The sequence below is a fragment of the Prionailurus viverrinus genome, chromosome A3 (genome assembly GCF_022837055.1).
Source record: "Prionailurus viverrinus isolate Anna chromosome A3, UM_Priviv_1.0, whole genome shotgun sequence".
NCBI lineage: Eukaryota > Metazoa > Chordata > Mammalia > Carnivora > Felidae > Prionailurus > Prionailurus viverrinus.
Window position 1 is genome coordinate 55671553 of NC_062563.1, and position 12452 is coordinate 55684004.

At 36.9% G+C, this 12452-nt stretch overlaps 1 protein-coding gene across 1 annotated transcript in view; it reads right to left on the bottom strand.

The window, feature by feature from the left end:
* Window positions 1-12452, bottom strand: part of MRPS9 (mitochondrial ribosomal protein S9) — a 65872-nt gene that overhangs the window by 44922 nt on the left and 8498 nt on the right. The window contains exon 2 of the mRNA XM_047852910.1: window positions 8629-8808. Within this exon, the coding sequence (XP_047708866.1) occupies window positions 8629-8808 (180 nt within the window). The remainder of the gene's footprint in view (window positions 1-8628; window positions 8809-12452) is intronic.

Here is a 12452-nt window from a genome sequence, read left to right on the forward strand (position 1 = left end):
GACTTAGTGAGGCAGATCAATCACTTGCAGGGAAGTCCAACACGGCAGAATTATGTCACTGGGGTCACCATTCACTTCCACACGGGCATTTAGGCAGTGTGCTAGGTGAAACCAAATCCAACCTGTGGCTACAACACAATCTCTGGTTCCACTCAGTGATAAATCAATATACTCAACGGCACTTCCTATTATTCTCTTCGACATCCCAGTCTTAGGTGGGATGGGAGATGTGTGTGACAAAGGTAATTAGAGAACTAGTGAATGATTCAAATTATAGTAGATTTTACTTATGACATTTAACAGTAATGAGAACAATAACACGCTGCATTAATCTCATACTCTACTTATATTCTGAGGTAGGCAAACAGGTATTATTTTAGAGATGAGAAAATCAAGTGACAGAGTGCTGTGACTTGCCAAACATTATAGTGGTTAGTGACACTGCAAGGAATCTCCTGATTCCAGGTTCTGCATCTTGCAAAAGCATCACTTCAACTACAATGAATCTCTTTAAAAAAAAAAACAAAAAACAAAAAACAAAAAAACAACTTAAATTTAACAACAAAGTCCTATATGTTCCGTAGATATATGTATTCCTTACAACACAAGAAATTCCGCTTCATTTTAGAAAATTTTAAAGAAGCAGTTGGATGGCTTTCATGTTAATTCATGATTTTATCACTCTATTGGCTAAATCTAAGGGAGATTTTTACTATATTCTATTAGCAAAAGGACACAAAATAACAACAAGTTACTTTCACCATCTGCATACACACATGCAGTTTTAAAAGTACAGAGAAGCTGTCACCTCTCACATTCACATACTGATTTTAAATACCTCTTCTCCGGAAAGCAATTCTATATTGTAAGAACCAGAACAAAACACATTGTTTCAACCTGACTGAATGATAGGATCCTTTTAGATTCCTCTAATAATACAAAAAGAATATGCTAAATGGAGACACCCATGTGTGTCTGTGGCAAACACCTTAACAAATTTTAAAGATATCTTCATATATGAAAGTTGTTTTCAATCTTAAATATTTTTGCTTAAGTACATTTTACAGATAGTTTCAGCTATCATTATTTTAGCAATTGGATAAGTAGTACGGAAAAACCAATTTCTAAAATATATAAAATAACAAATCGTTTAATCTGAATATAATGGCACCTAATTTACCAATGTGAAAATTACACAGTGAGCCTAGACTTTCAAGCAGGTAAATGAATTAAATTATAGACTGTGTCTGCTACCTAGAAGTTAAATCCTCTTGCAAGTATTTTTAACACCCCAAACTAATATTCTGATTAAGTATCTAAGCAATGAAATAACCACTCCAAACAACACAGTTAATTTTTAATACTAACAGTGTGAAAATGGTTATCTTCTCAGACAGAATTACAAAGCCACTAAAGGAATTTATTTCTTTCTATAAGCTAAACATGCCCCATATGCCCAGAAAGGTAGTAAAGATCCTCAAAAATGCCATAGTGGTAAACTCAGTTGGGTAGTGGGATCCTCTTGCTGACAACAGTTACTCAGGGGCACACAGGTCCCAAGAAGAGAGAGGAGAACCAGTTTTATTGTTTGGTTTTTTTTTTAATTTTTTTTGGAATCTTTATTTTTGAGAGAGAGAGAGAGAGAGAGAGCGAGCATGAGCAGAGGAGGGGCAGAGAGAGAGAGAGAGAGAGAGAGAGAGAGAGACAGAGTCCAAAGCAGGCTCCAGGCTCTGAGCTGTCAGCGCAGAGCCCGATGTGGGGCTTGAACTCACGAGTGGAGAGATCATGACCTGAGCTGAAGACGGAAGCTCAATCAACTGAGCCACCCAGGTGCCCCGAGGAGAACCAGTTTTAAATGCAAACAGCAGTAAAAAGAAAACCAACCACAAAGAAATCCGAGGCCCAAATGAATTCAACCAAACATTTAAAGAATACCAACTCTTCACAAACTCTTGTGAAAACAGAAGAAAACACCCACCAACTCTTTCAATGAAGCCAAATATTACCCTGAATTCAAAATGAGACGAAGACATTACAAGAAAACCACAGATCAGTATCAATCAGATACAAAAATCCTCCACAAAATGCTAGCAAACTAACTCCAGAAACACATTTTATGATGACCCACACAAAGTGAGATTTATTCCAGGAACACAAGGTTAGTTTAACATCCACATCAATTTATGTAAATAAAATAATAATAATAATAATTAGAAAATCAGCATTTGCTTCCATCAAGTCCAGAACAAATCTGTCGGTAAAATGAGACCCTCCTTTATGACTGACTTTGTGATTTGCTATGTCATAATTTTTTTTTTTTTTTTTGCTTATGCTTATCTCTTCAGTTTTACAACATGAAAGTAGCTGTTACTACTCTAACTTAATAATGATAAAAACATAAAAAAGTCAACTACAGTGACATACCATACCAATAAAAGGCATGATCGTCTCAATAAAAGCAAAACATAAAAATAAAAATAAAAAGCATTTGACAATATCCAGTACCTCTTTACAATAAAAATACTCAATAAATTGGGTATGGAATTGCCTATGCCTGATAAGAGTATCTGCAAAAAGCCCATTGCTAATGTATTTATTGGTGAAAGACCGAATGCTTTTCCCCTAAGATCAGAAACAAGATGAGGATGTCTACCCTTGCCATTTCTGTTCAACATTACTGGAACGTCTAGACGTGGCAATTAGAGAAGAAAAAGAAATAAAATGGATCCAGACTAGAAGGAAAGAAGTTAAGCTGTTTCTATTTGCAAGTGAGAGCATACTGTGTGCAGAAAACTACATGAACAACCACAAAACAAGTAACAAAATGGCAATAAATACATATCTATCAATAATTACTTTGAATGTAAATGGACTAAGTGCTCCAATCAAAAGACATACAGTGACAGAGCGGATAAAACAAGACCCATCTATACGATGCCTACAAGAGACTCATTTCAGACCTAAGGACACCTGCAGACTGAAAGTGAGGGGGAAGAAACTTCATGTAAATGGATGTCAAAAAAAAAGCTGGATTAGCAATACTTACATTGGACAAAAACAGACCATTTTTTTAAGGTTATTTACTTATTTATGAGAGAGTGTAAGCAAGCGGGAGAGGGGTGGGGGGGGTGGGGAGAGAGACAGAGAGACAGAGAGACAGAGAGAGAGAGAGAGAGAGAGAGAGAGAGAGAATCCAAAGCAGGCTCTGTCTGCACGGTCAGCACAGAGCCTAATAGCAGAGGTTGAACTCATGAACCGTGAGATCATGACCTGAGCCAAAATCAAGAATCAGACACTTAAATGACTGAGCCACCCAGGCACTCCACAAAAATAGACTTTAAAACAAAGTTTATGAAAAGAGACAAAGAAAGACATCATATAATAATAAAGGGGACAATCCAACAAGACAATATAACAACTATAAATATATATATGTACCCAACATGAGAGCATCCAAATACACAAAATGATTAATAACAAACATAAAAGAGCTAATTGATAATAACACAGTAATAGTAGCAGATTTTAACACCCCCACTCATAGCGATGGATAGATCATCCAAACAGAAAATCAACAAGGAAAACAGCGGCTTTGAATGATACACTGGAATGGATGGATTTAACAGATGTATTCAGAACATTCCATCCTCAAACAGAATAAACATTCTTTTCAAGTGAATGTGGAACATTCTTCAGAACAGATCACATATTAGGCCACATAACAAGCTTCAACAAATTCAAAAGGATCAAAGTCATACCACACATCTTTTCTGACCAAAATACTATAAATTTAGAGACCAACCACAAGAAAAAACTGATAAGAGCACAAATAAATGGAGGTTAAATAACATGCTACTAAACACTGAATGAGTCAACCAAGAAATCAAAGAAATCAAACAGTACATGGAAATAAATGAAAATGAAACATAACAGCCTGAAACCTTTGGGATGCAGCAAAAGCTGTTCTGAGAGGAAAGTTTATAGCAACACAGGCCTACTTCAAAAGCAAGAAAAATCACAAATAATCTACTCTTACACCTAAAGGAACTAGAAAATGAAGAACAAATACAACCTCAAACGAGCAGAAGTAAGGAAATGACAAAGATTAGAGCAGAAATAAATGATATACAAACTAAAAAACAACAGATCAATGAAACCAGGAGTTGATTTGTTGAAAAAAATCAACAAAATTGATAAAACTCTACCCAGACTCATCAAAAACAACATACAAACAAAAAACAAAAAACTCAGATAAACAAAATTACCCATGAAAGACGAGAAATAACAACCAACGCCACAGAAATACAAACAATTGTAAGAGAGTATTATGAAAAACTATATGCCAACAAATTGGACAATCTAGAAGAAATGGAAAAATTCCTAGAAACATATAACTTCCCAAAACTGAAGAAACAGGAAATAGAAAATCTGAGCAGACTGATTACCAGCAAGAAGATTGAATCTGTAATCAAAAAACTCCTAACAAACAAAAAGTCCAGGGCCAGAGGGCTCCAGAGACAAATTCTACTAAATATTTAAAGAAGAGTTAAGACCTGTTCTACTCAAACTATTCCAGAAAACAGAAGGAAAATTTCCAAATTCATTTTATAAAGAGAGTATCACTCTGATACCAAAACCAGATAAAGACCCCACAAAAAAGGAGAACTATAGGCAAATATCTCTGATAAACACCGATGCAAAAATCTTCAACAAAATACTGGCAAACAGAATCCAACAGTACCTTAAAAAAAAAAAAAAAATCATTCACCACAGTCAAGTGGGATTTATTCCCAGGATGCAAAGGTGGTTCAATATTTGCAAATCAATCAATGTGATACATCACATCAATAACAGAAAGGATCATCTCAGCAGATGCATAAGAAGTATTTGACAAATTATAACATCCATTCAAGATAAAAGCCCTTAACAAAGTAGGTTTAAATGAAATATACCTCAATATAATAAAGGCCATAAAAGAAAAACCCACAGCTAACATCATACTCAATGGGGAAAAACTGAGAGCTTTCCCCCTAAGGTTAGGAACAAGACAAGGATGTCCACTCTCACCACTTTTATTCAACACAGTACCAGAAGTCGTTGCCACAGCAATTAGACAACAGGAAGGAAAAAAAAAAAGGCATCCAAAGTAAAACTTTCACTATTTGTAGATGACATGATACTACATATAGAAAACCCTAAAGACTCCACCAAAAAACTAGAATAAATGAATTCAGTAAGGTCACAGGATACAAAATCAATGTGCAGGAATCTGCTGCATTTCTACCCACTAATAATGAAGGAGCAGAAAGAGAAATTAATACAGTCCCATTTACAATTGCACCAAAAACAATAAGATACCTAGGAATAAACCTAACCAAAGAGGTGAAAGACTTATATTCTGAAAATTATAAAACACTGATGAAAGAAATTGAAGATGACACAAAGAAATGGAAAGACATTCCATGCTCATGGATTGGGAGAACGAGTATTGTTAAAATATCTATACTACCCAAAACAACCTACACATTTAATACAATCCCTATCAAAATACCAACAGAATTTTTCACAGAACCAAAAAGTCCTAAAATGTATAAGGAACCACAAAAGACCCTGAATAGTCAAAGCCAAGTTTAAAAAAGCAAAGCAAAGTTGGAGGTTTCACAATTCCAGACTTCAGATTATATTACAAAGTGGTAGTGATCAAGATCATATGGTACTGGCACAAAAACAGACACACAGATCAATGGAATAGAAAACCCAGAAACAAACTCACAATTATGTGGTCAATTAAACTTCAACAAAGCAGGAAAGAATATCCAATAGGAAAAAGTCCCTTCAACAAATGGCGTTGGGAAAACTGGACAGGTACATACAAAAGGATCACTTTCTTTCACCATATACAAAAATAAATTCGAATGCATTAAAAGGGCGCCTGGGTGGCTCAGTCGGTTAAGCATCTTGACTTTGGCTCAGGTCATGATCTCACGATTTGTGAGTTCGAGCCCCACTTTGGGTGAGCATGAGTCCTGCTCTGGTGAACACAAGCCTGCTTTGGGTGAGCCCTTCTCCCTCTCTCCTAATCTCTCTCTGTCTCTCCCTCATGAGATTCTCTCTCCCTCTCTCTGTCTCTCCCACTTTCTGCCCCTCGCTCACTTGGGCCCCCTCTCTCTTAAAATAAAACATAACAAAACAAATAAAACAAAACACCCAAAATGGACTAAAGACCTAAATGTGAGAATTGAAACCGTAAAAATCCAAGAAGAGATCCAAGCACAGGCAGTAATTTCTCAGACATTGGCCACAGAAACATTTTTCTAGATATGTCTCCTGGGGCAAGGGAAATGAAAGCAAAAATAAACCACTGAGGCTATATCAAAATAAAAGATTCTGCACAGTGAAGGAAATAACAAAGTGAAAGTACACCTATGGAATGGGAGGAGATATTGCAATTCATTAGTATCCAAAATAATAAAGAACTTCTATAATTCAACATTCAAAAAGCAAATAATCCGATTAAAAATGGGCAGAAGACATGAACTGACATTCCTCCAAAGAAGACATCCAGAAGGCCAACAGACATGAAAACAGGGAAATGCAAATCAAAACTACAATGAGATATCTATCACCTCGTGCCTGTCAGAATTGCTAAAACCAACAACACAAGAAACAGCAGGTGTTGGGAGAGGATGTGGAGAAAAAGAAGACTACTTGTACTGTTGGTGGGAATGCAAACTGGTGCAGCCACTCTGGAAAACAGTATGGAGGTTTCTCAAAAAGTTAAAAACAGAACCACCCTACGACCCAGCAACAGCACTACTAGGAATTTATCCAAAGGATACAGGAGTGCTCATTCATAGGGGCACATGTACTCCAGTGTTTACAGCAGTGCTTTCAACAACAGCCAAATTATGGAAAGAGCCCAAATGTCCATCGACTGACGAATGGATAAAGAAGATGTGGTTTATATACACAATGGAATATTACTCGGCAATGAGAAGGAATGAAATCCTGCCATTTGCAACAACGTGGATGGAACTGGAGGGTATTACGCTACGTGAAAGAAGTCAGAGAAAGGGAGATATATGTTTTCACTCATATGTGGAACTTGAGAAACTTAACAAAAGACCATGGGGGAAGGGAAGGGAAAAAATAGTTTCAAACAGAGAGGGAGGCAAACCATAGGAGACTCTTAAATACAGTGAACAAACTGAGGGTTAATGGCGGGGGAGGGGGAAATGGGTGATGGTCATTGAGGAGGGCACTTGTTGGGATGAGCGCTGGGTGTCGTATGTAAGTGATGAATCAAGGGAATCTGCCCCTAAAACCAAAAGCATACTGTATACACTGTATGTTAGCTAACTTCACGATAAATTATTTATATCTATATATCTATATCTATCTATCTATCTATCTATCTATCTATCTATCTATCTATCTATCTATAATAGAACTACCCTATGATCCAGCAATGACACAACTGAGTATTTACCCAGAAAATACTAAAACGCTAATTCAAAGGGATACACATATCCCTATGTTTATAGCAGCATTATCTATAACAGCCAAATCATGGAAGCAGCACAAGTGTCCATGGATAGATGAATGGATAAAGAAGATACGAGACACACATACACACAGAAGAATATTATTCAGCCATTACAAAGTATGAAATCTTGCCATTTGCAATGGCATGGGTGGAGCTAGAGAGTATAATGCTACGTGAAATAAGTCAGTCAGAGAAAGACAAATACTATATGATTTCATTTATATGGAATTTAAGAAACAAAACAAAATGAGCAAAGGAAACAAAGAGAAAGGCAAACCAAAAACCAAACTCTTAACTATAAGGAACAAACTGATGGTTACCAGACAGGAAGTTGGTAGGAGGATGGAGTTAAATAAGTGATGAAGGAGTGCACTTGTGATGAGCACCGGGTGTTGTATGGTGTTGAATCACTATATTGTACCCCTGAAACTAATATAACACTGTATGTCAACTATAATGGAATGCAAAATAGAATAAAAAAACTTAGAACAAGTTACAAAGTTGTTAAATTTTAAGTATCTTTGTTAACTATGTTGGGACATGTCTAGCAAAAATGTATCATTACTACTTTTATGAGAGTTAGAACAACTCAAGAGTGGAACAATAATAGAGTTCTAACTCTCAACTCTCAAATCATTTAGAACATGCCCTGACTTTGAAAATTTATGTACAGTTAAGATAATAAAAAACACTTGACTCAGGTTTACTTATGGAATTTCCTGTATACTTGACTATATTTCCATCATCATTTTGCAAGAAAGTGGAGTTTAAGACTACACAACTGGATAAATGTTTCCAAATTGTGTATAAGCATTCATAGTGGCTCCTAGGACCTTGAAACAATAAAGTTATCCATTTCTCGTTAAAATCTAAAACTCACTCTGCTTTGTAATGCTTGAAATACAGAGTAGCATCTCTCTCTTCGAAAGCCTGGTTCCAACATGCAACGCATAGTGGTATTTGTCCTTATTCTGACAGTTTGATTAAAATTTACACAGAGCTAAAGAACTCAAGCTGGAGAAAAGTAATTTCAACAGTTAAAACTACAGTAATTAGTTTCCCAACAGAGTAACTGTACTTACATCAATATCCTCTTGCGTAAAAGTTTCTGGATCTTCTCCCATCATGTTGGCTAAATGTCTCTTTCCTATGTTGAACTCTTCAATCTGCTTTTTAATAAAATCCACTGTGTAAGTTTCACGTTTTAAGGCTGCAACATTTTTCTTTGCTGTTACACCTGTGGTGTGTCTTAGCCTTAGTATCTAGCAGAAAATATAAACAAAAAGAAAAAAGATTTTAAAACAAATAGTGATCTTGTAGGCCACTGTCTCTACATAAAACAGGATGTTCAAACAGTTGTCTTTATTACAGTACTCAGTTGGCAAGAGTCTGGAAACAGGTAAAAGGCTTGTTAAGAAAGCTACTAGAAATTGTCCCCCACTCAAAAGCTTGCTTTTTAAAAGCTTCTGCTTACATAGCAGTTTAAACTACTAGCATTTCAACACATTAAAACCCAAAATACCTATAAGTGATATGCCACCTCCTTATCTGTGACAAACATCCACATTTGATACTGATTGGTCAAAGACAACTAGTTGTGATATCTGACACACAGGGAATGAAGAGTAAAATGCCACTCCCTTAAAAAGAGGCAAATGTAGGGGCGCCTGGGTGGCGCAGTCGGTTAAGCGTCCGACTTCAGCCAGGTCACGATCTCACGGTCCGTGAGTTCGAGCCCCGCGTCGGGCTCTGGGCTGATGGCTCAGAGCCTGGAGCCTGTTTCCGATTCTGTGTCTCCCTCTCTCTCTGCCCCTCCCCCGTTCATGCTCTGTCTCTCTCTGTCCCAAAAATAAATAAACGTTGAAAAAAAAAAAAAAATTTTTAAAAAAAAAAAAGAGGCAAATGTAGAGGCACCTGAGTGGCTCAGTCAGTTAAGTGTCCGACTCCTGACCTCAGCTCAGGTCACGATCTCAGGGTCCTGAGTGCAATCCCTGCATTGGGCTCTGTGCTGGGTGTGAAGCCTACTTTAAAAAAAAAAAAAAAAAAAAAAAGGCAAATGCACATGCAGGCAGAAACTAGCAAACAGAAGACATGGGAGGGAAGGGACATGCACTTGGGAATTAGCACACTTAGACTAGTCACCTGGTTCAAGGGTACAAATATAGCCCATCTTTCAATGCCTTAAAACAGTTTAGCTTAGCTGGAGACTCTTCTGCGGTCCTTATTTTAGGCTGATTCAGTGAAGAGACTGCTTCACTAAACACCAAGATTTATCATTAATTTGGTTCCACATGCTAACTGTAGAAATAAGGGCTTTCCCCTCCTTTTAAAGTATCGGTAATGGTATCACACTTGCTGCTGTGAATCATTTCATGCTGTGGCACTAGGAATCCCCCCCCCCGCCTCCCCCAAGGCATTAATAGTTCACTTCCAATATGGGTGCTAAAGAACCAGAAAACTGTTTTCAAATGACCGCTCAGGTACATTCAGCAGCTGGATGTAACTAGCACAGATACTTCTGCTCCTGGCTTTTCTCAAAACCTTAACCTGTGGTTTTCAACCTTCATCCCAGCCTCAACAGTTTTCAAACACTCTTAAGCAATTCAGATCTTAAGAACTACAATTCTTAGTAACTCATTCACTTCCCTTTTCATCAACATAAAAATCTCTCTTGCACAATACCACCACACCACCACCATCCCTCTCTCATCCATTCCCCAGCCCTCTGAGAAGCAGAGATTCAAATAACTATAATCACTTGTCACTATAGTTATAATAAAAAGTAGAAGAAAAACTACAGGACAAATATCACCGTACCCTATTAAGAGTAAAAATTATGTTTTTAAACTAACAAATCAAAATAGTGATAAAATGGTTTCTTGTCACTCTTTAATGAGTAAGATAGGGCAATTTAAAATTCCATGAAATTTTAGAGTTTATTTTTCCTTAGGGGAGCACAAAGGACTTTCTCTCTTTATTAGTCAGGAATCCTGAGATGCTTTATAAAGAAAGTATCACTACCAACAAATAAAGACATGACCCAAACTTCTTAAGTACAGTTAGCCTGCCCCTTTGTACACCCTGCCACCTCTCCCCACAGCCAAGTGCCACCAGGACCAAATCCCTGTCTCAGGAGTTTACCATCTTGTTATTTTTACTTTTTCCAGGGTTTTGCTTCTGTTTTGCTTCTGTTTTTTTTTTTTTTTTTCTGATTCCATGTCTTCTTTGAACACTGGAAGATGTTGCTTCCTATATTCAAAGTGAAGAGAAAATGCCTGTCTATCCCAAGAATCATGGCAAAGGCATGGATTTGGAGGAGAAGGTAGCAGTCACTCAGGAGAGGAGATTCTCCCAAATACTCCACTGCCAAAAGGATGATTATGCTGCGGGTTTTGGAAGTCATATGACAAAATGTTTCTGTCCGTAGCTAAAACAACCCATGTGTAATACAGGTGAACCCACTACACTTCCCACCAATCACCAACCACAGCCTGTATGAGAAATGGAAGTCTCCCGGATTCACTAGGAGACTCATTCACTGAAGTAATGAGTTCTACAGGAAGAGTAAGATTAGGGAGGAAAATGATGAGTTCAATTTGGGGCATGACAGGTTTGAGATGCTTGATGGGCATCTCCAGAGAGATAGGTGTCCGCGAGGCAGATGGCTCTGTGGGTGTGTGCACAGGAAAGATCTGAGCTAGAGATGCCGTCTGTTAATAATCAGCATGGGACATGATGTGACACCATCAATGTAGGGGAAATGCAGGCATTAGTGTTAGAATAAGAAACATCTATTCTACTATGCAAAGAAACAACACAGTATGTGAGAGAAGGCAGGCAGAAAGGTAAGATTACTTATGCCTTACGGCCATTATTTTTATAAAACGGGACGCGAGATGGGTCTGCAGAGTAAGGAGTGACAGGCTTGACGGACTGAATACCTCATATTCAAAGAGCAACAATACAGCAGTTATAAAGGAGGAAGGACAATTAAAGGAAGAAAATTAGAAAAAGAAATTTAAGTACCCCTTTATACTGGAGGTGTGCCAGGAATATACTACCAAAGAAACAGTTATGAATCTACATCTATACAACAGCTACAATATTTTCTTTGTCAATTACCTTTTTGTTTCCTATAGATTTCCTTTGTATGTTTCAGTGGAATATTCAATGCACTACTTAGCTCAGGAGAGTTCCATCTTAGGGCAGACTGTACCCTTCAGCATTATAAAGTGTTCCATTCCCAGGCAATACTTTTATTTTTAATTTAATTCTACTAGATCATAATATTGCAACCTTTTCAAAGTTCAATTTGTATTTCCCTGGAATGTCACTGCCAGTACTTTTCATTTAAATTTTGAATAATTTTAGTTTTTTTGACCCAATCTGAGTTTTTAATACATTTAAATGGATTTCATAAATATTCTGTCTCATTTTTCATCTGATTTTATCTTTATTGTTTGTTATGCTTTATTCCTGTTTTCTTTCTTTTACTAGATGGTCTGTAGATTTTTATATCTGTTTTTTGATCTGGCAATTTGGATATTATAGAGCCTGCCTTTATTTCAGTAGTGATTACCTATGTCTCTGAATAAAATGTTTAAATATATTTCTTCTATCAACTTCAGAAAGTGATACTCATTCAATTCTCACCTATTTATCTTTTCTTTTTCGACCATAAAAATTCTGTTTTTCCGTCCTCCAACCGTGTCAGCTTCACTTCTTTCTTACTTTTTGCTCCGCATTCTGTATGATTTTTAAACCTTTATTCCTTGGAGACGTGTGTGTGTGTGTGTGTGTGTGTGTGTGTGTGTGTTGTGTTACAGTGTCAACTGTGCAGCCACTCTGAATTTTTAGCTTCTTAAATCACTGATCTATCTTCAAAAATCTTTCCTTAACTATTTAA